The sequence below is a fragment of the Urocitellus parryii genome, chromosome 9, assembly GCF_045843805.1.
Source record: "Urocitellus parryii isolate mUroPar1 chromosome 9, mUroPar1.hap1, whole genome shotgun sequence".
Taxonomy (NCBI): domain Eukaryota; kingdom Metazoa; phylum Chordata; class Mammalia; order Rodentia; family Sciuridae; genus Urocitellus; species Urocitellus parryii.
In genome coordinates this window covers 30,238,418-30,266,049 of record NC_135539.1, presented here as the reverse complement: position 1 = coordinate 30,266,049, position 27,632 = coordinate 30,238,418, and the positions used below count along the sequence as shown (strand labels likewise).

Here is a 27,632-nt window from a genome sequence, read left to right as displayed (position 1 = left end):
CAGTTTGCCTTTTTTAAATTTGATCTTCATTCTAACCAAAATGTAAAAATTCTCCAGTGCAAATCGTAATGTATTCCATCAACTTTAAAAAATGTACAGAGAGGTTCTGGGGAATGAAGCTCAGTGATTCAGTATTTGCCTAGCATATATGAGACCTTGGATTCAATCCCCAGCACCACTTACAAAATTACATGTACATTTGTATATGCACAAGTCAGATGTACACAGCAAATAAATGATCAGAAAGCGAACATTGTCATGTCACCACCACCAGGTTTTACCTTTTCTTTATTTTCTAGGCGTTTTTGTTTCATCCTCATTACAGCATTTTTAAAAAAATCCAGAGCACTTTTTGAAAACCTGTAGACATTTAATGCTTGAAACACTGGTCTAAGGAATGGAAATATCACTAGAAAGAAAGTGAAAGAAAAAATAAAGAGAAACCTTGATGAAAAGGTAACATCCCAGGAGCATTGATTATTTTCTAAAAAATACAGAAGAGAAAAATCATCAGTTTTCTCAACCAGAAGCCATTCCCTCTGTGGCCAGTACCTGGTGTCTGGTTCATGGCTGAGCAAGGGCACTTCATACATGGGGTTTCAGTCACCATAGCAGGAGATCAGTGGCCCCATCAATGCCACTGGACTGAGCAAAGGAAGAGGATTAAATTCCCTGGCCCCTTACCCTTTTGTGTATTGGAATAGGGTCTCTGGGTAAACCAGTTCATAGTCTGTGCTATAATTAATTATGCATTCAAGGAAAAGTAGGCAGGATAGGTACAATTTGGCCTATGTTCCTCAGCTGTCAAGAAATGAAACCAGAAATCAATAACAGATGGAAAATCAGGAAACTCAGACAAAAAAGCAAATTAACCATAAAACTTCCAGATACAACTGTCAAGCATGAAAGATGGTATCCAAAGGCAACTAGAAGTTGTTTTTAGGTGAATTAAGGTGAAGACATGTTATATCACACTTAGGATAAGTAGCAAAAGCAGCGCTCATAAACATACAGCTACAGATGTATAGGTTTTATAAAAGAGAGTTCTCAAGTCAATAGTCTAAGTTAAATCATAAAATGGTGAAAAGAGGAAATTAAACAAAAGGCAAGCATAAGAAAGAAAATCATAAAAACCCAAGTTGAAACAAATGAAATAGAAAAGAAATAAAATTGACAAAAACAAAAGGTGTCTATAAGTCACCTTACCCCTTTGAAAATATCATAAAAATCGCCAAACCATTAGCCAGATTGACCAAGAAATACAAAGGGATAACAGTTTCATATGATGATATTTCCTCTCAATATGTACTAGAAGTGGGCATCTGGATCAGAAGGTATATCTACTTTTATTTATTTGGGGGTCCTTCACACTCTTTTCCAGAGTGGTGTACATTTCTACCTACAATATGTAAGAGAACTTTTTCTCCACATCTAACCAGCATTTGTTATTTTTTCATTCATTCTTTCTTTTTTGATAATGGTCATTCTAACCAGGGTGAGATGATGTCTTATTGTAGTTTTGATTTGCATTTCCCTGACACCAAGTGATATTGAATCGTTTTTTCATGTATTTTTAAGTCATTTGTATTTTTTTTTTTTTTGAGAAATAACTATTTGGAGCATTTTCCTATTTTTAAACTGGATTACTTGGGTGTTTGGTCATTATGTTTTATAAAATTTGTTATATTATGGAAATATATATCATTTATAAATGTAATACTCTATAGATATAAAAAACATATTTTATATTAATCTATTTTTATCTAAATGATTGGAACATCTGTACATCCAGATTTATTTCTATATTATTCTGAATACCTGAGATGTGCATTAAATCTAGGTATCCATCAATGCATGGATAAAGAAAGTGATATATATATTTATTATATATTATAAAATAAAATTTATGTATTTATAATATATATTAAAATAAAAAATATATATACCCACACATACATATATGCCCAATGGAACATTCATCCATAAAGAAGAATGAAATCCTGTATTTTGTAGCTAAAAGTGGATGGAATTAGAGGACATTCAGCTTATGAACTAAACTAGACACATCAGTACAAGTACCACATGTTCTTTCTCATATGTGGAAGGTAAAATTATTTGACCTGAATGTATAATAGTGATTATTAAAGGTTGGAAAGGGCTATGGCAGAAGGTGGATAAAGAAAGGCTCTATTTCATTTGTGTATGCTGTGTATATATGTTGAGACATCACACGGAACCCCATTTATTTGCATAACTCATACATGTTAATTAAAAATAAAATAAATATTAAACAGAAATGAATAGCAAGAGAAATGAAAGGAGAATTTATTACTAACATTGGAGAGGGATTATGAAAGAATTCTAACAATCTGATTATTCACATATATTTGTGCAGAAAATCCTAAAAGACACAAACTTCAGAAATTGATTGAGAAGTAAATATACAACCTGAATAAACTTGTAAAATGTAACATGATTGCATTAGTAATAGAAAATTATTCACAAATGCAAGCCTAGATCTGGATTGTTTTAATAGTAGATTCTAGAAAATAAAGAACTAATACCAATTATTCACAAACACTTCCAAAATTAAAAGAGCATTTCTGAATATACTCTAAAAGGCCAAAATTACCCTAATACTAACACCAAGCAAAGACAACACAGGAAATGGTTGTGTAATACACCAAATCCATGAAATAAAAAGTCAACACAGAGGATTGTTTCAATTGATGCAGAAAAAAACATTTGATAAAAATCAAAACCAACCTTCCCCCTGGAAAAATAATCCTCAAAATCACTCTTTTGTGATAAAACCCTCAGCAAATTAGGACTAGGATGAAATTTTGTAAACCTGATAAAGGATATCTATGAAAACTTGTAGCTTAATAATTTAATAGTTTCACCCCAAATCAAGAACATGACAAGCATCCCTCTCTCACCACTTCTCTTGGAGTACTGTAAGTAATAACATGTTCACCAGCATTTCATGATATAAGATCAGTACACAAAAATAAACTGCATTTCTCTACACTGTGATAAGCAACCAAAAGAAAAACTAAGAAATTAAAAAATAATTCTATATTCAATGACATTAAAAAGAATAAAATACATAGGAATCAATTTAACAAAGGTGCAAGACAAGCACAATAATAACTACAAAATAGTGTTGAAATAAAAGAAAGAAGATCTACATGACTAGGAAAAACATCTCAGGTTTGTGGATCAGAAAACTTAATATTGTCCAAATGGCAATAGTATTGAAATTGATTTGCAGATCCTAACGAACTTTGTAACAGAATCTTAGCTGGCTTCTTCCGAGGAATTGGCAAGTTGATTTAAAATTCACATAGAATTCAAAGGGACACAGAATAGCTAAAATGATGTTGAAAAATGAGATTAAAGTTGTAGGACTCACATTTCTTGATTTCAAAACCTACTCCAAAGCAAAAATAAAATGTGGTCCTACAAGATGGGTAAACATATAGATAAATGGAATAGGATTTAGAGTCCAGAAATTAACCCACATGTCTATGGCCCATGGAATTTTGAGAAAGGTGCCCTGGCCATTGAACGGGGCAGACACTCTTCAAAAAATGGTGCTGGAACAACTACATAGGCACATGCAAAAGAATAACATGTTGTCCTCACCTGGCCCTGAATGTAAAACTTAAATTAAAATGGTTGGGCAACCTTAATATCAGAGCTAAACTACAATTTTTAGTAGTAAACAAAAAAGTATGTAAGTCCATACGGTTTCAATCAATTCTTATATTTGATAATTGAAGCACAAACAATAAAAGGAAATGACATAAATCATATATCATTTAAATGTTAAGTTTCCAAGACCTGTTGAGTTTCTAACATTTATATAAATGGCATCAAATTGCATGCATATACTGTCAATTGCTTTTCTTTTGTGAACACTACAGCTTTGAGATTAATACATTTGAAGAATTTGAAATCCAGCTCATTCATTTTAATGGTTGGGATATGTAAAACCTCCCATGATAGGAATAAACTGCAAAAAACTAAAAACTTGGTGCTTCAAAGGACACTATCAAGAAAGTAAAAAGATATCTATAGAATAGGAAAAACATGTTGCAAATCATAATCTGATAAGAAACTGTGTAAGGAATATATGAAGACATATTTTTTCAATTAAATTATTTAAAATTCTTTTCTTTTATTTTTAATTTGTTCCAATTAGTTATACATGACAGTAGAATACATTTTGACACATTGTACACAAATGGAGCACAAGATTTCCTTCCTCTGGTTGTACATGGTACAGACTCACACCAGTAAAATTCTTAAGCCTCAAAACAAAAAGACAAATACTTCAGGTAATTGTGGGCAAAAGATATGGATAGACATTCTTTAAAATAATGAATCTGAATTATCTTTCCTATGTACATAGATGAACACCTCATAGTGAATTTCCACATCATGTACCTCCACAAGCCTGGCATCCTAATTAGAATAAGGTATACTTTATGTTTTTATAAATATGTCATGCATATCTAAAAAGAACAAATAAAAAGTGATTAACATTGCTTGTTATCAGTAACCAACAGGAAAATGCAAATCAAAACCACATAACTTGCCATCTCACATGCACTACAATGTCTAAAAGAAGAGATGGAAACAGGAAGTGTTAGAAAATAAGTGAAGTAATTGGAACCCTCATACACTTTGGGTAAGAATATTAAATGGTACAGCTATTATGGAAAACGCTGACAGAAGTACTTTGTAATGCAGCAATTTCACTCCTGAGTATACACTCAGATGAAATTGAAAACTAGAGTTCACAAACAAGTTTCACACTAATGTTCATAACGGCACCATTCATAATAGCCAAAAGGTCGAAATAACATAAATGTCTATCAACTGATGAAAGGATAACTAAATTGTAGTGTATCTATACAATGGAATATTACTTGGCCATAAACATGCAGTACTGATATATATTTCACTTGGAAACAAAATGCTAAATGATATCACTTTGCATCACAAAAGACCACATATTCCATGTCACCATTTTTATAATGTATACATCATATGCAAAGCTAAAGAAATAGAAAATACAGTAGTGTTTGTTTAGGGTAAATGACTTTGAAAGCTGACGGTTAAAAGATAATGAGTTTTCTGAGTTTTAACAATGGTGAGGGCTGCACATATCATTTATCATGCTAAAAATTATGGAGTTTTACATTTTAAGGAATCATATAGTATGTAAATAATATCTTAATGAAGTTGTTATTTTAAAAGAAAAAAAGAAACAGTGATCCACATACTAATTATAAGAAAAATTGGATGGAAGACATCTGAACCAAGGACCTTCTTGGCTTTATTCACAAATGGATCTTGTGGATTGTTGAGGGAATTGACATTAACTCCAAAAGATGTGCTAATGATCACGTCCATGTTGTAGCTCCCCAAAATTCTGAGTAGAGAAAGAAATGTAAAATTTTAATCTGAACTGCTGTACTCTCCTACTACACATGCTGGAAGAAGTGATATGAGCACATTCACACACTGTCAGAAATATCTGTTGATCAAATGACTAGTCCATGCTTCTATCAAATGCCATGAGGCAGCTGCCCCTGTGCCAGGGGAGTTAGGGACACTAGGGTAGTGAGCTCAAGGAGTTCAGTCACAGAGAGACAGACACCCATAATCAGATAAATTACATCAGTGAGTGGAGTGTAGATGATAAAAGATGATTAAGTATGGAGCTTCAGCAGGACCAGGGCGTTATAATTGACTCCTGGTAGGGGATCCAAGATAGGTGACCTTGACCTAGGTCCTGCCTAGCACAGTCTGTACCCAGAGCTGATTCCTCTCTAGCACATCACATAACAGCAACACCCTGTTCTGAGAGGCAGAAATATTGTCCCCCCTTCTCTCACCCACTGCTACAGCTCCTGAGAGGTCCTGCACTCCAGGACCCAAAGTGGCCCCAAGGGCAGAATCTCGCAAAAGGGAATGAGTAAGAATATCCTCATTTAAAACATTGAAAATTTCCTCAAAATGTACTTGGATGAGCTCACAACTTGGGGAACATATTCTCTCAGATTTCCCAAGACAGTATCAGTGGTTGTTCATGGGTCAAAATAACCCATTTTATACAACAAATGATATGGTAGTTGTAATCCATATCCTTTCAGGACCTTATCTCTGTTGAGACTGGAGAAAGAAGTGGTGAGAATATTTCATATTTTGTATTTTGCTGATATTCTCAGTGCAACCATGAAGAGATTTGTTGTTCCATAGCCTGCATTGTATCTTTCTTTTTAAAATTTTTTAAAATAATTTGTTTTAGTTGTAGAGGACAGCATGCCTTTATTTTATCAGTTTATTTTTATGTGGTGTTGAGGATCAAACTCAGTGCCTTACACATGCTAGGCAAGTGTTCTGCCACTGAGCTACAACCCTAGCCCTGTGTTATATCTTTCTATCCCTGCTCAATAGGTACCAGAAACTTCCCCCCATCCAACATTCCCTAGGCTCTACCCTCAACTTCTGAGTGATCATGTTCTTCATTGTAAAACATGTGTTTTGACTTACATAATATCCACATTGATGATCAAGCAGATAAACTAATTCTGTTTTTGTACACAGATGTCCCAGCACCCTGCCTCATCCTAGGAGCCTCTCCTCCTTGGGTGGCCCATTGTGGTTGTGACAGCACACACTTACTTTTGTCTGGTCAGGGGAGTAGCTCAACAGTGGTAATTTCAGTTCCCTGGCAGGTTGCTGGAAGGTCTTAAAACAGCTCAGAACCCCAGAGCTGCCTGCTACTTACTCTTTCACAGTGACAGGCTCGCCTTTCTTCACTTCCTGGCTCAGGTACTTCACCAATGCGTCTCCATTTTGGTTAATGATGGGGATCATCTAAGCACAAAATACAACTCCACCCACAGTTAGAGGAGAATCGAGTCCCCGAGGCTCTGGTTTTCCCAGGATTATAAAGTATGAGATATTTATAATGAATCAAATAATATCTCTTCTAGGACATAAAGACAAAAGGTGATTTGAAATTTTTAATTAGTTCTTTTTATTTATACATAACAATGTTTCCTTTTGAAATAATTATAAAAGCATGGAAAAATAATTTGTTCTAACTCCCAATACTTCCCCTTTCTCTCCTCTCTTCCTTCCCTCTGTTCCCTTCCTTCTACTCTATTGACCTTTCTGATATTTACTTTTAGTTTTTTTTTAATTAGGAATTTCAAACTTAGTGGAATATTCTTTGGAAAACGATGATATTCTCACGTATGTCCCATCCCCAAATCCTTATTTAAGTTTCTAACTAAAGTCCTCTTAGTTTATTACCTCCTTGAGTTTCCCACTGGAGAACACTGGTGACAGCAAGACTCGAAGTCTCTTCCACTCTTCATCCCTTGCTGCAAAGAGAGATTTTTGCACAAATCCCAATGGCAAAACTACCTAAAGTTCACAAAGAAAAAGACATTTTGTATGAGGTAGTGTTTTGGAAGTCTCCACATTGTAGAGAACTTGTTAAACAGGCATCAGTTTTTTTAATCAGTTATTTACTGAGTGTCTACTAGGGGGCAGGCCCTGTGCTAGATGCTCCATAAACTTTTATCCCAAATTCCTCTTCTCTTGTGAGGGTAGAGGGGGTACCCAGCCACCAGATGCGTGTTCAGTATTTATATTACATCTGCTGTGTAAATACAAAGGCCCCTCATGGTAGGTAAACTGTTCTCCCAGGGGACAGAGAGCATTATGACCTAGGGCATCCTATACAGGCAGCACAGGAAAAAACTGATTGATGACAGTCATCCAGATAACCTTGGAAAACTAGGTTGCCCAGACCAGTTATGCTTTTCCATATATGTACAGCATGAATATCTTGCAAGGGATGCCAGGATATAGCCACTTAAAAATAGTAGCTAATAACTTAAAAGATTAGGAACTTCTCAATTCTGAAAAAATAATGCAATTATATGGAAGTACTTTTTTTGAATCATCCCCCACTACACACACATGGAGGGACAGAAGGAAAAGGAAAGATAATTATGTTTCCCAGCTTGAGACTGGCCTGTCAATCCAACCTGCTCGAAGCTGTCATTCAGCTTCCAACACTGTGTTTTATTTATAAAGGTATACATCCAGTGCTCATTCATGATGAAAGCTCAAAACACTAGGAAGAAAAAAAAAACTTCTTCAATCTGAAAGAGACTCTATATACTAAAAAACCCAACACCAACAACAAAGACCTTCAGCTAACATAACATTTACTGGTGAAATGGTGAATCTATTCTCCTAAGATCAGTAACAATTTAATGTTTTCTACTTTTATCATTCTTATCCAATATTACCATACTGTAAATCCTTACTGGAGCAATGGGACAATGTTTTTTAAAAGGCATGTAAATTGGAAATGAAAGAACCTGAAGTGACCCTGTCTTCAGGGGACAAAATTACCAATGTGGAAAATCTCAAAGAATATTTTAAAACTTCTAGAAGTAATAAATAGGTTCACCAAGGTGTAAGATACAGTATTAACATGCAAAAACAAGCTACATTTCTATATAACAACAAGGGAAATGTGAAAAAAAACATTAAAAATACAATACTATTCACTGTCACTCCAAAGAAAATGAAACACATTAGGAACAGATATAAAAAAAAAGTACAGGATTGCTATGCTGAAAACTATAAAATGTTGATCAAAGATATTAAAGAAAATCTCAAGAAATGGAGAAGCATAACATGGATTGAAAGATTCAATCCAGAAATGATACAGATTTTCTCCAAATTATTCTATAGATTTGATTGAATTCTTATCAAAATCTCACCAAGTGGGTTTTTGCAGACAAGCTTATTCTGAACTTGTATGAAAAATTAAAGGACCAACATAAATAAAGTGGGAGGGCTGGGGATGTGGCTCAAGCGATAGCGCGCTCGCCTTGCATGCGTGCGGCCTAGGTTCAATCCTCAGCACCACATACAAACAAAGATGTTGTGTCTGCCGAATATTAAAAAAAAATCTCTCTCTAAATAAATAAATAAATAAATAAATAAATAAAGTGGGAGTGAAACAGACAAATTGAGTCAGTCTTAGCAGGTTAACAAACATAAGAGAAAATTAGGAGTTAAACAGTATGATAGTCTCTAATGCTAACTTAACACACCAGGAGACAGGAGTTTGAGAAGTCAGCTCAGCATTCTGAGGCTATGAAGTCATCAGAAAAACCAATAAGCCAGAGGCAAAGACCAGGTCATTACAATAAAACCCACTGAGAGAGGCCACTAGTCTGCCCTGTTCTGATAATAATACTAGGGACTCCCCCAGATGAGGTGTCACATCGTTTTGAACTAAGGGGCAAATGCATGCATGGAAGTGTAACTGATGTGATTCTGCAATCTGTATACAGGGTAAAAATGGGAGTTCATAACCCACTTGAATCAAAGTGTGAAATATGATATGTCAATAACTATGTAATGTTTTGAACAACCAACAATAAAAAAATTTTTAAAAATTTAAAAAAGTAAATTTTAAAAATGGAAAAAAAAGAAAAGTTAAGATGGTAACTTCTTGGTTAAAATATATATAGTTGTAGACGGACACAATATCTTTATTTTATTTGTTTTTTTTTTTTTATGTGGTGCAGGGGACTGAACCCAGCACTTTACACATGTTAGGCAAGCACTTTACCACTGAGCCACACAACCCTGGCCCCAAGATGATAACATATTTTTTCCTTTGCTTTATTAACATAGTCACCATCCCCCAAGGTAGGTACTTAAAATGGTAATGAGACTCATTGCAAGAAAAAACACAATGGAGAGAAGAGCACAGGCACAACTAAAATAAAACAGAGTGAGAAATAGACACACCCTACCAGCCCAAATGGATGCTTGACAATGGTGAAAACAGAATGATCAGAGGGAGGACAGTCTTTCTAAAGATGGTACTGAAACAACTGGACTGTCACAGGCCAACAAAACAAGACAACAACAACAAATGAACCCTCACCGTGTTTTACAATGAGCATGACATAGATCATAGGTTTTTATGTAAATTGTAAAGTCTATAACTTTTAGGAGAGAAACAAGAACAACATAGAAGTCAGAGGCAAAGCTTTTCATGTATTAGCCTCCCCCATAAAAGACAATACTTGCTCTTATGGAGACCCTGTTAAGAGGAAAATACAAGTGACCCATCAGGACTTTAAAAGACTAGCAAGAGGGAGCCTTGGGGATCACTATATCCCAAGAAAGCTGATGATTATATGGATTTATCCACAGCAGCAATTTTGCCCAATTGTACATAGGCACACACATACACAGGCACATAAAACTGATGAAATCTAAATAAGTTCTGTGGATTGTATCAATGTCAATTTCTGGTTACTCTAGTAACAGGAATAGACTACATTCAGAGATAAGTAATATGATATTCAAAGCATGTCAATTGGAAAAAACAGAAGAAAAGTTATATGAAACCTACCTGAACAGTTTTGGAGCAAATTTCTGTGAAGCTGTGATTACTCCAAGACACAAATTTAATCAATATATATTTGTATTTTTTAAAATGACCTGAGCATACACTTCACAGAAAATGACATACACTCAATCAACAAATATATGAAAAACTATTCATCATCTCTAGTAATCAGAGAAATGCAAATCAAAACCACTATCATGTCACTCCAGTCAGAATGGCAATTATTATGAAGATAAACAACAATGAATGTTGGGAGAAAAAGGCACAGTCATACATTGTTGGTGGGATTGCAAATTGGTGCAGCCAATATGGAAAGTAGTATGGAGATTCCTTGGAAATCTTGAAATGGAACCATCATTTGACCCAGCTATCCCTCTCCTTGGTCTATACCCAAAGGACTTAAAATCAGCATACTACAGGACACAGCCACATCAGTGTTTATAGCAGCACAATTCACAATAGCTAAACTGTAGAACCAACCTAGATGCTCTTCAGTGGATGAAAGGATAAAAAAAAGGGTGGGAATATATACACAATGGAATTTTACTCCACAATAAAAGAGAATGAAATCATGGCATTTGAAGGTAAATGGATAGCACTGGAGAAGATAATGCTAAGTGAAGTTAACCAATCCCAAAAAAAAAACAAATGCTCGAATGTTTTCTCTGATATAAGGAAGCTGATTCATAGTGGGTTGGGGAAGGGGAGCATGGGAGGAATGGATGAACTCTAGATAGGGCAGAGGGGTTGCAGGGAAAGGAAAGGGGCGGGGTTAGCAAAAATGATGTAATGTGATACACATCATTATCCAAAGTACATGTATGAAGACATGAATTGGTGTCAACATACAACCATATACAAACATAGATATGAAAAATTGTGTTACATATGTGTAATAATGCATTCTGCTGTCATTTATTTTTTAAAAAATCAATAAAAAAAGAAAAAAGAAATTTAAAAAAATGAATGCTTACCGGATGATTTGTAAAAACAGAATAATGTTCTTTCACCAGAACTGTTTTGATCATCTCTGGATCCGTAATAACCAACACAGGCTGTGGACCATCATACAATCTGTGGTGGGAAAGAAGAGCTCATTAAACCTACTAAGCCATATTTTTCAGTTGGAGCAACACCCAGGAATCCAAACTGATATTCCATAATCCATATGCCTGACTCTAGAATGCACAGTGACACTAGATACAAGTTCAAGGTAGGTGATGACACACAACAAGATTCTGGCCATATAAAATAAAGGTCATGTAACTGAAGCAGGGAAGAGATATTTAAAGATGAAAAAAAATCTTTATAAGAAGAGCCTGGTCGGAGATGTCTAAATGGTGCGTACATGTTTTCTATCTCATTCTCCAATAATTTTTGTATTTAAAAATATTTCATAATCAGTGCAGTTTTAATCTGCACTTCTCTAATTGCTAGATATGTTGAACGTTTTTTATATATTAATTGATCGTTTGTATTTCTTCTTTTGAGAAGGGTCTGCTCAGTTCTTTTGCCCATTTATTGATTGGGTTATTTGATTTTTTGGTGTTAAGCTTATTGGGTTGTTTGTATATTGTGAATATTAACACCATAAATTAAGTGCAGGAGGCAAAGATTTTATCCACTTCTGAAGGTTCTCTTTTTATGCTTTAATTGTTTCTTCTGATGTGAAAGGATATTAAATTAGAGAAAAGTAGACAAGTAAATTATTAAGTTCTTACAAGTGCTTAAGATGCAAGAGACAGCTGGGGTTGTATCAGTGGGACTCAGTCCTGTATGCTCTTTCCACTCAAAAAATGGCTTTTATGAGCCATGCCAGTTAGGCAGGATTATAGGGCCAGCTCTGCAGTTTTTAGGACTTGATGAGAGAAGATGAAGAGGGAGGAAGAGGCAAAGCCATCTCCCACTTGCTTATAGAACACAAGAACTACAATAATACCTCTGGAGCTGCTTTCACCAAGCATTATTAAGAAAATGGCTGTTGAAATTAGCTGATGTTACCCTAGCAGATTATGAAGTACACAAGGTCATGGAAACACAGTGGTTTAAAATGTACTGACCATCCATTCTTCAAAGTCAGTAAAATGAGGTAGGCAGAGAAATCCCTGTGTACACTTCTATTGAAAACTCCTAATTGACAGGGAAAAACAAATGAAATCCCCAAGACTTTACACTTGCAGAGAAAGTTAAAATAAAAGAAAGCAGAGGTCAAATCATTTCCCAATCTATTCAACTCTCTCTCAGCTTTTCTTTCAAAAGTACATAATAACCCCAAAATTTATATAAAGGTCACTTTTATTCAATGTGGCAATCTTGAAAGGAGATTAAGCCATGCATGGTGAACATTTTAGGAAGGTCTGACTTAATGCCTCCTATGCAGTATTAAAGGCTCCTAATGAAGAAAAAAATGGAAAAGGGGGTAGAGGCTGGGCACTGGAGAGAAGGTGAGGCCAAGAGTTTTTGGGTCATCAGAGACTGAGAAAAGTCAGAAGTATGACATTCTTGGCTTTGAACCTTGACACCTGGTGAAATATGGGACCCTTGGCAGGAGGAGGAGCCTCTAAAAGCTTTATGATAATTAATTCCCAGTAATAGCTCTAGACAGGCATTGTCCTCTTGCCCTGGAGTGCCTCATCCAACAAGTCGACCAAAGGGAAGTTTCCAAAATACTCACCCCCACATTTTCCCATACTTTTCATGACATTGGACATCATACTGCCAAAAACCCTGGGTGGAGAAACAAGAGAATTTATATTGTTATTTTGAAAATATTGAACCCTGCTTCTAATTCAGGAACCAATGATTCCAATCCCTTGAAATCAGACTGGAATATGGTCCATCACTGGCAGTTAGAGGGAAGCTCTTATTCTAAGACATCCAAAGGCAAAGAAGAGAAAATAAATGGGATATTAGTGTTGAGAGCCACAGTTTAGTCGGAATGAGGCCTGGCATTTTGCTAGAGGGAATGGTTGAAAGGTGACCCTGCTCTGGGATTAGGGTGGCTCCAGGATTAGGGCGGATCCTGCTGGGATTAGGGCGGATCCTGTTGCTTTAGGCACTCACTTCTTTGGAGTTCAGGCCAGTGGAGGGAGTGTGTTTCCAGGAAGTGTGTGTAGAGTGCGGGTGAGAGTTCGGGCATAAAGAGTTGCTGTTTGAACCTACAAGACTTTGTGGCGGCTCGGTTAATTTGTGCCCAGCCAGACTGAGGCATATTAGAAAAGGGAATTTAGAGTCCATCTTGAATTTTCTTGAAGCATTGTACATATTGAAGAAATTATCCTCTTTTTTTTTTTTTTTTAGACAAGGTATTGCCATGTTTCCTACAATGACCTTGAATTTGTGATTCTCCTGCCTCAGCCTCCAGAGTGGTTGGGACTACAGCTGTGTGCCACAGTTTCACTAGTTATCCTTGAGTATGAATATGAAGCAAGTCTAGTTTTCTGTATCATTTTCTCATGTGCATGGACTGTTTTGAAATCCTGCCAACTTTGAATCATTCCCTCCACCTGAATGTGAAAAAAATCAAAGCTGAGAGAAAGTGAGTGAGTTTCCCAGGGACATTCTCAAGGCCACTTCACTCATTTTTCCCCAGATCTTTTTTCATTTCTCTCATGAATCTCCCTAGAATACTGGGGAAATGAGGAAGTTCAAGGCACCAGTCACCTCTAAGTTGACCTTATTGATGTGAGTAGTTTAGCTGGATATTTCACTACTGTGACCCTGACAAGAACCATGTAGAAAACTAAGATTTACTGGGCTCACATTTTCAGAGGTCTCAGTTCATACATCGCTTCCTCTGTTGCTGTGGTCTGTGGTGAGGCAGAATAACATGGCAGAAGAGTGTGAAGGAATAAAGCAGCTCAGGACGTGGCATCAGGAAGCAGACAGAAACTCCACTAACCAGGGACAAAATGTATGCCCTGAAGCCAGGCCCTCAGTGACCCACCTCTTCCACCAACACCCTACCTGCTTACAGTTGCCCCCAGTTAATCCTTACTGAGGAAATAGTGTAGAGTAGATTAAGGCTTTCATAATTCAATCACTTTATTTCTGAACTTTTTTACATTGCCTCACACATGAGCTTCTGAGGGATACCACCACCATAACAGTGATTCTCATGCATGTTGTGGAGTGAGAAAGAATAAGTAAGGATTGTCAAAATGGAGTCATCTTCCGTTTTTCCAGCTCAACGTGGAAAAGATGGAGAGATGCCACTCCTACCCATGGGAGTCAACAAATTAAGTACTTGCTCTAAGTTTTTTCTTCTAACACTTAAAAAGAAATCTTCCTATTGCTATGTTTCAGGGATGATGTTTTCATGATGCACAGGGAGACCCCCAATTATGTGGATCTTACAGCCTGTCTAGTATACTGTTGATCTGGAAAGCGTGAATAGGAAATAATGCCTTTTCAGCAGGAATAGCAGAATGGAATTCTCAGGGGGTCAGGGGGTCTATAATTCTCAGGGGGGTCTATAATTCTGCTCAGAATTATAGAATTAGAGTGTGATAAATAAGCCTCAGTGTTTGGAAGAGATAATCTGAGCAGAGTGTAGCCTATTTTTCTGGCCTCTGGTTTTGAGCTCATGAATTTCTGTCAGTAGTCAGGCCCTGAGTCAGATATCTAAATGGGTTAATGACAAAGGCTTGATGAAAATTCACATTTCTTGTGGAACATGTTACATTCCATTCAGTTAACTTAAATTTTAATTTTTGTAAATCATGTGATTACTGCTCATTTTATATGTGATACTGCCTTTGTTGAAAAACAATACACAGCTTGTGTTTAATTATGTGAAATCCATAGACAAGGGCTACCTCATCCCATTCATACTTATTCATTGCTAAGACTCACTGCTAGGGTGCTATCTTTGAATGATAAGAAGAAATGCAGAATGCTGTCATTTCATCTGGTAAATCCTCCAAATATGTCACAGGAAGTAAAACTTGGGTGAAGCCATGGAAATAACCACAGGGTATTTGCACATTCAGAAATTAAGTATGTGCAAATTATTGACTTATGAATGCTTGGGTTACTTCAGAAACTGTAGTTTCAATGACATTAATGAGGATTTTTTATTTACAAAGGGACTCATGAGATCTTGCAAAGAATAGGAGTGTTTGAAGGTGTTTACCATGCCCTCTTTCACAGACTTTTTGCTCAAATACTAATCGTCCTGGAAATGTGCACCCAGCAAGTTAAACATCTTTTTTATGATGAATTCAAAGTCTGAACAACATCGTGAAGATCAAATGCAGATGTACCAGAGATACGAGCTGTTCCACTGAGGCTCTTGAAGAGCTGACATCAGAGCTCCAGGGAAAACCTGGCCATGCTCCAGGAGGGGCCTGAACATTGTTTCTCAAAGGATAAAAACTACTAAATTTCTCCTGAAGATGGACATTTTTACTGATGGCACTAAACTGGCATTTGTACTCAGGAGAAAAAATAGAGGGAGCTCAAGCACACTCACCTTGCGGTAGTGCAGAAGAGTTCCAAATAAAGGCAGAGGTGTTGGCCCAGGTATTCCCAGCTTCTTAAATAGCCCATGAGAATAGGTTCCATATCTATAAAGTGAAATAGAAAGCCAGGGCACCCTGATTGTCATTCTATAGATAAGGGCCTGACCAGTCTCTGACTCAGAAACTGGACCAGGCAATGAGGGAGGTAACATGTAGGTGATACATAACAACAAAAACTCCAATGGCACATTCTGTTTTCCAACACCACTTAGAGATAACTTCCTGCCACAAGAGGCACAATGATTAGGTAAAAAACTTGAGTCTGGTAGAAGATGGCCGCTGCGTACGGGGGTTGCTGAAGTGCTGAGTGTGGGGCTCTGAGCAGCGGCTTTAATTGAGATTTCACGCAGCTTGTTAGAGCTCCTATCACCTTTAATCTGTAGCGGACCACCTTGCCAAGCAGCAGAAAAAACAAAGAGATTGAAAGAAAGACACTTTTCTGCTCAGAGCCGTGGGTGCTTTGCTCCCATCTGCTGCCTCTTTCACTTCGCTCCCAGCAGAGAAGCTGAATGCGTAATCAGCAGCGGATTGTAAGTACCTGAGACAAAGAAAGCTCAGTACACCCCCTCTTTTTTTTTTTAATATTCTCTCTGGTTCGCATGCTTCTCATGTCTCAGCACTAACAATCCCACTGAAATAACTAGTCGGCCCACCTGAACTCACAGAGGTAAAAGCCAACTGAGCACCATAGCCGGACCCAGGGAATCAGGAGGGATGTGGGACCTGCAGCACAGAACTCCTGGCTATTGCTTGCACCAGCTACCAGGGGAGTTGCTACCTGAGGGCAAACAAGTTCACTGGGGGCCCTCAGCCCCAAGCCATACAAACTTATGGTCTGAGGGAGACAAACAGAAAGGGTGTGGCCAGGCATCCATGAAAACAGAGCTCCCAGGAGCAGCAGACCCAGCATGTAGCCAGTATTGTGGTAAGCGTCACAGGTGAGCGGGGCCTGGATTGAGGAACCACAAGAGAAGGCCCTAGGCACTCAGGATTGGAGACCTGCACAGTCTGGAAAGAAGAGCTGAGACACAGTGATTGGTTCCCACCTATCAAGAAGAGAAGCCTGGCCCAGTGGGCATAGCTCCACCTACTGGAAGAGAAGTTAATCGAGCTCTATGACTGCATTTATTATTATTTTTTTAATGATCATTATTAGTACTTTTTTATTTTATTTTTACTTTGTGTTGTTGACGTAGTTGTTGTTCTTTAACTTTCTTATTAATGGTTTCAATTTTTTAATTCTTTTTATTCTATTATGGTTACTATTATTTTTTAAACTTTAACTTCCATTTTTTATTATCACTATAATTTTTTGTTGTTGTTGTTTTTTGTTTTAAATTTTTATTTTTTCGTTTTCTCTGTCTTTCTTTTCACTTTTTTTCTTCTGTCTTTTCATTTCTTTTCAATTTTCTTACTTCCACTTTCCTGAATTCTACCTGCCTACACTCATTCTCTTTAGTGACTTCTTCCCTTCTCTTCTAATATCTCTCCTCCCAAGCATCAAATAAATCTATAAGAGTAAACAGTAACTCAACAGTCAAACAGAACAAGAAGTAACATGAGCATAAAAAAGCAAGGAAGAAAAGGAGTACAAACAATGAAGGACAGCCTAAATATTCAGGAGGACCTAGAGTCATCAGAAAAATGGCCATATAAAGAACTCAAGGAACACCTTAGACAGATGGAAAAGAACCCTAAAGATCACATTGAAAATGAATTACATAAACAGATAAAAGAAGAAGTTAAGCATCTTTATCAGGAGATAGAGATTATTTTAAAAAATCAAACAATAATTCTAGAAATGAAGGAAATGATAAACCAAATTAAAAACTCAATCGAGAGTATCACCAACAGAGTGGAGCACGTAGAAGCCAGAACGTCAGATAATGAAGACAAAATATATCATCTTGAAAGGAGTCTAGCCAACTCAGGCTGGTAAAAAATCACGAGAAAAACATCCAAGAGATTTGGGATAACATAAAAAACCCAAACTTACAAGTCATCGGGATAGAAGAAGGCACAGAGATTCATACCAAGGGAATGAGTAACCTGCTGAATGAAATACTTACAGAAAACTTTCCAGAAATAAAAAAGGAAACAGATATACAAATTGTAGATGCATACAGGACACCGAGCACACAAAATCACAGTAGACCAACCCCAAGACACATTGTTATGAAGATATCCAACATACAGAACAAAGAGAAAATATTAAAAGCTACAAGAGAAAAGAGGCAGATTACATTTAGGGGTAAACCAATAAGGTTAACAACGGATTTTTTATCACAGATGCTGAAAGTGAGAAGATCCTGGAACAATGTATTTCAAACACTGAAAGACAATGGATGCCAACCAAGAATTTTGTATCCAGCAAAATTAAGCTTCAGGTATGACAGCAAAATAAAAATCTTCCAGGATAAACAAAAGCTAAAAGAATTCGTAGCCAGAAAACCAGCATTGCAAAGCATCTTGAGCAAAACATTACATGAGGAAGAAATGAAAAACAATGACCAAAACCATCAGTGGGAAGTGCCTCTATAAAGTCAGAGGGCGGGGGGAAAGCTAATCTTGGAGAAACAAACTAAAAGAAGATAAATAATCAAACATGGCTGGAAGTACAAACCATACATCAATAGTAACTCTAAACGTTAATGGCTTAAACTCTCCAATAAAGTGACATAGGCTGGAAATATGGATTAAGAAAACAAACCCAACAATATGCTGCCTCCAGGAGACACATCTGATTGGAAAAGACATACACAGGCTGAAGGTAAAAGGTTGGGAAAAAATATACCAAGCACACGGTCCTCGTAAGCAGGCAGGAGTGGCCATCCTCATATCGAATAAAATCGAAGGGATAAGGAAGGACATTATATACTGTTAAAAGGAACCATTCACCAACAAGACATAACAATTATCAATATTTATGCACCAAATAATGGTGCTGCGACATTCATGAAACAAATTCTCCTCAAGTTCAAGAATCAAATAGACCACAACACAATAATTATGGGTGACTTCAACACACCTCTCTCACCATTGGACAGATCTTCCAAACAAAAGTTGAATAAAGAAACTATAGAACTCAATATCACAATCAACAACCTAGACTTAACTGACATATATAGAATATATCATCCAACATCAAGTGGCTATACTTTTTTTTCAACAGCACATGGATCCTTCTCAAAAATAGACCATATATTATGCCATAGGGCATCCCTCAGTAAATATACAGGGGTGGAGATAATACCATGCATTTTATCTGATCATAATGCAATCAAAATGGAAATCAATGATAAAAGAAGGAAGGAAAAATCCTACATCACATGGAAAATGAACAATATGTTACTGAATGATCAATGGGTTACAGAAGACATAAAGGAGGAAATCAAAAAATTCCTAGAGATAAATGAAAATACAGACACAACATATCGGAATCTATGGGACAAAATGAAAGCAGTTTTAAGAGGGAAATTCATAGCTTGGAGGTTATACCTCAATAAAAGGAAAAACCAACAAATAAATGAGCTCACACTCCATCTCAAAGACCTAGAAAAGGAAGAGCAAAATAACAGCAAATGTAGCAGAAGGCAAGAAATAATTAAAATCAGAGCGGAAATCAAAGAAATTGAAACAAAAGAAACTATTGAAAAAATTAACAAAACTAAAAGTTGGTTCTTTAAAAAATAAATAAGATCGACAGACCCCTAGCCATGCTAACGAAGAGAAGAAGAGAGAGAACTCAAATTACTAACATATGGGATGAAAAAGGCAATATTACAACAGACACTACAGAAATACAGAAGACAATTAGAAATTATTTTGAAAACCTATATTCCAATAAAATAGAGGATAGTGAAGACATCGATAAATTCCTTAAGTCATATGATTTGCCCAGACTGAGTCAGGAGGATACCCACAACTTAAACAGACCAATATCAATAGATGAAATAGAAGAAGCAATCAAAAGACTTCCAACCAAGAAAAGCCCAGGACCGGATGGGTATACAGCGGAGTTTTACAAAACCTTTAAAGAAGAATTAATACCAATACTTTTCAAGTTATTTCAGGAAATAGAAAAAGAGAGAGCTCAGCCAAATTCATTCTATGAGGCCAACATCACCCTGATTCCGAAACCAGACAAAGACACCTCAAAGAAAGAAAACTACAGACCAATATTCTGATGAACCTAGATGCAAAAATCCTCAATAAAATTCTGGCGAATCGGATACAAAGGCACATCAAAAAAATTGTACACCATGACCAAGTAGGATTCATCCCTGGGATGCAAGGATGGTTCAATATATGGAAATCAATAAATGTTATTCACCACATCAATAGACTTAAAGATAAGAACCATATGATCATCTCGATAGACACAGAAAAAGCATTCGACAAAGTACAGCATCCCTTTATGTTCAAAACACTAGAAAAACTAGGGATAACAGGAACTTACCTCGACATTGTAAAAGCTATTTATGCCAAGCCTCAGGCTAGCATCATTCTCAATGGAGAAAAATTGAAGGCATTCCCCCTAAAACCTGGAACAAGACAGGGATGCCCTCTATCACCACTTCTGTTCAATATAGTTCTCGAAACACTGGCCAGAGCAATTAGACAGACAAAATAAATTAAAGGCATAAAAATAGGAAAAGAAGAACTTAAATTATCACTATTTGCATATGACATGATTCTATACCCAGAAGACCCAAAAGGGTCTACAAAGAAACTACTAGAACTAATAAATGAATTCAGCAAAGTGGCAGGATATAAAATCAACACGCATAAATCAAAGGCATTTCTGTATATCAGCAACAAAACTTCTGAAATGGAAATGAGGAAAACCACTCCATTCACAATATCCTCAAAAAAAAATAAAATACTTGGGAATCAACCTAACAAAAGATGTGAAAGATTTATACAAAGAAAACTACAAAACCCTAAAAAGAGAAGTAGAAGAAGATCTTAGAAGATGGAAAAATATAAACTGTTCAATGGATAGGCAGAACTAACATCATCAAAATGGCGATATTACCAAAAGTTCTCCATAGGTTGAATGCAATCCCAATCAAAATCCCAACAGCATTTCTTATAGAAATAGATAAAGCAATCATGAAATTCATATGGAAAAATAAAAGACCCAGAATAGCAAAAGCAATTCTAAGCAGGAAGCGTGAATCAGGCAGTACAGCGATACCAGATTTCAAACTATATTACAGAGCAATAGTAACAAAGACAGCATGGTACTGGTACCAAAACAGGCGGGTGGACCAATGGTACAGAATAGAGGACACAGAGACTAATCCACAAAGCTACAACTATCTTATATTTGATAAAGGAGCTAAAAGCATGCAATGGAGGAAGGATAGCATCTTCAACAAATGGTGCTGGGAAAACTGGAAATCCATTTGCAACAAAATGAAACTGAATCCCCTCCTCTCGCCATGCACAAAAGTTAACTCAAAGTGGATCAAGGAGATAGATATCAAATCAGAGAGTCTGCGTCTGATAGAAGAAAAAGTTGGCTCCGATCTACATATTGTGGGGTCAGGTTCCAAATTCCTTAATAGGACACCCATAGCACAAGAGTTAATAACAAGAATCAACAAATGGGACTTACTTAAACTGAAAAGTTTTTTCTCAGCAAGAGAAACAATAAGAGAGGTAAATAGGGAGCCTACATCATGGGAACAAATTTTTACTCCTCACACTTCAGATAGAGCCCTAATATCCAGAGTATACAAAGAACTCAAAAAATTAAACAATAAGAAAACAAATAACCCAATCTACAAATGGGCCAAAGACCTGAACAGACACTTCTCAGAGGAGGACATACAATCAATCAACAAGTACATGAAAAAATGCTCACCATCTCTAGCAGTCAGAGAAATGCAAATCAAAACCACCCTAAGATACCATCTCACTCCAGTAAGATTGGCAGCCATTATGAAGTCAAACAACAACAAGTGCTGGCGAGGATGTGGGGAAAAGGGTACTCTTGTACATTGCTGGTGGGACTGCAAACTGGTGAGGCCAATTTGGAAAGCAGTATGGAGATTCCTGGGAAAGCTGGGAATGGAACCACCATTTGACCCAGCTATTGCCCTTCTAGGACTATTCCCTGAAGACCTTAAAAGAGCTTACTACAGGGATACTGCCACATCGATGTTCATAGCAGCACAATTCACAATTGCTAGACTGTGGAACCAACCCAGATGCCCTTCAATAGATGAATGGATAAAAAAAAATGTGGCATCTATACACCATGGAATATTATGCAGCACTAAAAAATGACAAAATCATGGAATTTGCAGGGAAATGGATGGCACTAGAGCAGATTATGCTTAGTGAAGCTAGCCAATCCCTAAAAAACAAATGCCAAATGTCTTCTTTGATATAATGAGAACAACTAAGAACAGAGCAGGGAGGAAGAGCAGGAAGAAAAGATCAACATTAAACAGATACACTAGGTGGGAGGGAAAGGGAGAGAAAAGGAAAATTGCATGGTAATGGAGGGATACCCTCATTGTAATACAAAATTACACATAAGAGGTAGTGAGGGGAACGGGAAAATAAACAAGGAGAGAAATGAAATACAGTAGATGGGGTAGAGAGAGAAGATGGGAGGGGAGGGGAGGGGGGATAGTAGAGGATAGGAAAGGAAGCAGAATACAACAGTTACTAATAGGGCATTGTGTAAAAATGTGGACGTGTAACAGATGTGATTCTGCAATCTGTATTTGGGGTAAAAATGGGAGTTCATAACCAACTTGAATCTAATGTATGAAACATGATATGTCAAGAGCTTTGTAATGTTTTGAACAACCAATTTAAAAAAAGAATAGTTCCCAAAAAAGGCAGAGGTGTTGGCCCAGGAATTCCCAGCTTCTTAAAATATCCATGTGAATATGTCCCATATCTATAAAGTGGAAGAGAAATCCAGATCAAGGGATTGTGACTGTGTGTATATAGTGGCTCATGAGTCACTGATCAAGAATGGGAGCCATGAAGCCAGGCAGGTAACAGGTAGGCCCTCCCTAAATAACAACAAAAACTCCAATGGCCCTAATCACATCTGCTCATCATCTCCTCTCTCACATTCCCTGAGAGACTCCAAAAGTCACAATACTTAGCTCAGAGCAGCTAATTCCATCATTAGGCTCCCAATGCTACATGAATATCTGATATAAGTCCCCAAACATGAACTTAAAAATTCCTGAGCAATTCAGCCTAAATTTCTTCTAGGTAATTTCACTCACTGGTGTCAGTTCAGGAAGATGACTTGATACCATCATGTTGGCCTCTCTAGTGGCCTCCAGTGGGGGCTGTCCCCACTCTGGGCCTTCTTCCCTCAGCAGAGAGGAATATTCTCCCACTTTTTCATAACTCCCATCTGGATGCCTTTTATTGCATCCCTCATCCATATTCTCTTTTACTCATCTGCTGTAAGAGATTAAGAACACTGGCATATGGGGAAACTGTTGAATAAGAATAACCAGCTGGGAAGGTATATTTAAAGACATGTGCAATCTACGTCATGGATGTATGTATTAGATTAATATTCCTTCAATTGTTCAAAAAAGATGGGTCATTTTTAAACAGATTGGTTTTTACAAATACAAAATCCTAGAGTCCTATTTTGACCTTCAGAAGGAACGTGAGGAACTTACCTCAAAAAAAATTGTACTATTGAACAGAATGAAATTAAAACATTTCCATTAATTTTAAAATGCCACTGGAGGGAAAATAGATGCAACAAAAGCCTGAATACCACCCTTTACTTCAATTGTTACAACCAGGTTTATATTTTCTATTTTCACATCATTATTAATGCCAACTCTCATAAAAGTGGATTTAAGATAGAAGTCAAAGGTCTCCTTGGGGCAATGTCTTCTACCCTCAGGCGGAAATAACTGCTCTTTTTACCTGATCCATGAAAACAGGAATCCCACTATTTTTTTAATATTTTTTTAGTTGTTGGCAGACACAATACCTTTATTTTATTTATTTATTTTTATGTGGTGCTGAAGATCAAACCCAGTGCCTCACACATGCCAGATGAGCTCTCTCCCACTGAGCCACAACCCCAGCCCAGGAATCCCACTATTTAAAGGAATTCTTCTACTACATTATTTTATTCATGCTCCTGTACTGGAATATCATGGGAAAATGTTTAAAATACAAAATTGGCTTGTTAACTTCTGTCTCTTGAAGCTGCCATTAGATTTCAAATCAAGAAAGAAACAAATCTCTACACTGATGATAACCTAAAGAAAAAAGTTCAAAATTTGTCCCAAGTCTTTGCTCAGTAGTTTCATCATTCAGCAGTAGTTGCATATTTCAGGGCTAAGGAATTGAGTTTTTGGAGGGAGGGCTGTTCCTGTGAAAGGGAAGAGAACAGAGGGAAGAACTCGTCTGAGCCTGTGGTAGCACCTGGGGTGCATTTGGTGCATTTTACAAATGGTGCTGGGACGTGGGAGGAGAAGCAGGAACCACCTGTTCCACAGGATACAAGCCTTCTACACATCTCTTGTACTGCACATAGAACACAAAAGATAAACAATGACACAGAAACTTATGAAGACTCCTCTTTACTCCCAGAATTCTGAAAGTTTGCAGAGGGTGCATCACTTTTCAGAAGGTGGCAAGTTGTTTGTAATCTGCCTCTACAGAACTCCGGCTGATTAATCTAGGTACAAACTGAGACTCAATCAGAAGTTCATCCTCCAAATCAAATGATATCACTAAAACTCCTAGTCACAGAAATGGGAAGTTTCAAGAGGAGAGGAACTGGGACAGTTACTCACAGGTAGAGGAGCACCAGGCTGATTCCCAGGAGAGCCCAGGTTTCCATGGAAAAGTTTGGGATCAGACCCATCACTATTTTCCTTCCAAAATTTTCTCCTCTGAGTTTGACTTCCAGCTATGTGAGCTATCTTTTCACTGGCGAAGGTGCCAAGCTTGCCTTCTGTGAGCAGCTGTGAGTCAATGAAGTCAGTCTGGCATATTTGTATGCTTGGAAAGGAGGTGGAGCTGGATGTACAGCCAGTAGAAAAAAACCACCTGTGCCCCACCCCCTATTGCAGAAGCCAGATGCCCCCTCCACCTTGGCAATTGGCAGTGAGTCATGAGACATGTCCATTTTTATCTTTGAGCTCAGGTTTGTAAAAATTATTAATAAAAAACTCGATCAGAGTTATCATTACTCCCAAAGGTTATTGCTTCTTATCAGAAACTCAAGTGAAACATTGGAATTAAATGTCCTCTAATCAGTTTTTGTCTCCTTGGGTTTTCTCATTACAAAATCCTTGAATTCCACCAAAAAAAAGTTATATCTAAATAACTACTCGTGCACTTTCCTCTGCTTGCAATGCCCTCTTGCTCAGAGAAGACTTTTTTAAATATTTTTGTTGTTGTTGATGGACCGTTTTTCCTTCTTTCTTTCTTTCCTTATTTATTTCTATGCAGTGCTGAGAATCAAACCCAGGGCCTCACACACCCTAGGCAAGCCCTCTACCACTGAGTCACAGCCCCAGCCCAGAAGACTCTTAATCATCCTTCAAAACGCAGCTCAGAAAAAACTTCATCTGGTAAAGCCTTCAACACCACCTCTTCACACGGAGCCACTTCCTCCCCTGGACAACATCTATTTTCCCTGGAACACATTTCTCTTTTTGTTGTTCTCTTTATGTCCTACAACATTGTTGGATTCCACCTTTGTTTAACTTTCCAGAATGTGAAATTCTCTGGAGCGGGATCTCTGTACTATCCACTATTATGCCCCTAGTCCCTAGCAGAGTTCTTTACAAAGAGCTGGTATCTGGGACGTTTGGTCATTGAGTCAGGTGAGATTGCTGGGCCTCTGCAGGTTCTTTCCCTGTGTGTCTTTGCTGACCGCTTCATCTTTCTGGTTTATTAATACAGAAAGATGATTTGGCTTGTTTGGGCCACAGCCACCTTCCCAGCACATTCAGGCTGTGTGCCAGTACCCTGTGGCCAGAAGTCCCCTAAAAATACCGGGATGAACAAGATGACACTGATGGATGCTCTGAGTAATGTCAATCCAAGCTACTTCCTGTGCCACCATTAAGAGATCCCTACAGTAGCCAGCAAGTTAGACAGATTTTAGAGCAAAGAATAACCTCTGTCTCTGAAAATAATGCATGTCCATGACCAATGGGTGTGAAAGGAACAAGAAGAGAACAGCATCCTGCATGGCCAGGTGAACCATAAATCTCTACCCACCCATCTCATGGCAGATGTCACCACAGAGAGCACATCCAGCACCAGAACTCCAAAAAGATGATCCCAGATTTTTCATTAGGCCAAGAAGTATCTGAGCAGGTGGCTCCCTGCTTTTTGGTAAATGGGTGGTTGTGGATGGAGAGCAGACCCTGGGAGCTAGTTTAAGAGGAGTCTTGTAAGAACAATTGTCACTTGTGAGACTCTCAACAGATTCCTGATGCGAGTGATGCCATTTCTGAGTGTTTGGAAATTATACCAGTTCATTATCTCAAGTCTGAGTCAAATTCTTTGTCTGACTAGCCTGAGAAAGAGAGGTTTAGGTAACAAAGCCTCCAAGTTTTCAAAACATAACAGAATGAGAAGACATTCAAGCTGTGCTTGTGTGCTTCCTTCTCTCTTTCTTCTGACTCTGTGCCAACTGGTACTCACCCTTCACCAACCTTTCCTACATCTCTGGCATGCATTCAAACAAGGAGAGATTACGGTGTCATTTGATAACTACTGACAATTAACAATCTTGAAACAGACTGAATTCAGAGGCACCCCATCCGAAATTGGGAATGACTTCCTTATGTTGAGAGTAGAAGCTGGGAGCCATGGGGCTTCCACCTCCCACCCTGACAGGCACCAAAGAGGATGTAAATGGGGATTTCATTCCATCTGGGACAACACAGACTAAATCTGCATCTGTGTATTTCCTGCCTTTTTTTTCCAGATTGCTCCCTCTTCAGATCAACCAAATATACACATGTATATCACCTGGCTTTTGTTTCTGTAAATTATAATTGTGTCTGTGGGATAGGTAAGGAGAAGTAATCTAACCACTTCCTCCTGGGCTGATCGAACTGCATCAAGTTCAATACTCATTTTACCATATTTTGTCTATTTATTATGTGGATAGGCATCCAAATCCAGCCAGCCAGGATCAAGGCAGGTCCCAGGGTTAGGTTGTCAGTAACAATCTTACTATAACCCAAAATCTTTTTTATACTTTCTGTATAAAAAACCTCTATAGAACTAATATAATTTCATCTTCCTTCAAATCATGTATTTGACTACTATAATGAAATAGCCAGGGCTATTATTATTTTCCCCGTCTTTCATAGCTCTGAACCTGGTTGGACTGGTTGGGATTTGTACCAACAAAGATGGGTTAGACATTCCTTGAGATGAAAAACGCATCCAGTGCTGGACCCCAATCTATGCAAAAGTTCTTTTTCTGCAAAGGGCAATCAAAGAAGCCAAGCTCTAGTCAGGCAGGGTGGCAAACATCTGTAGTCCTGGTTGTTCAAGAGGATGAGGCTAGAGAATCACTTGAGCCCAGGTCAGATAACACAGGGAGAAGTCATCACACACACACACACACACACACACACACACACACA

At 37.5% G+C, this 27,632-nt stretch overlaps 1 protein-coding gene across 1 annotated transcript in view; it reads right to left on the bottom strand.

The window, feature by feature from the left end:
• Positions 1-24,880, bottom strand: part of LOC144256959 (cytochrome P450 3A9-like) — a 45,244-nt gene extending 20,364 nt beyond the window's left edge. Inside the window, exons 1-8 of the mRNA XM_077802896.1 lie at positions 24,810-24,880; positions 15,951-16,044; positions 13,152-13,204; positions 11,452-11,551; positions 7,336-7,449; positions 6,806-6,894; positions 5,295-5,443; positions 282-409 (exon numbers count right to left, since the gene is read on the bottom strand). Of these exons, the coding sequence (XP_077659022.1) occupies positions 282-409; positions 5,295-5,443; positions 6,806-6,894; positions 7,336-7,449; positions 11,452-11,551; positions 13,152-13,204; positions 15,951-16,044; positions 24,810-24,880 (798 nt within the window). The remainder of the gene's footprint in view (positions 1-281; positions 410-5,294; positions 5,444-6,805; positions 6,895-7,335; positions 7,450-11,451; positions 11,552-13,151; positions 13,205-15,950; positions 16,045-24,809) is intronic.
• Between the last annotated feature and the right edge of the window lie 2,752 nt (positions 24,881-27,632).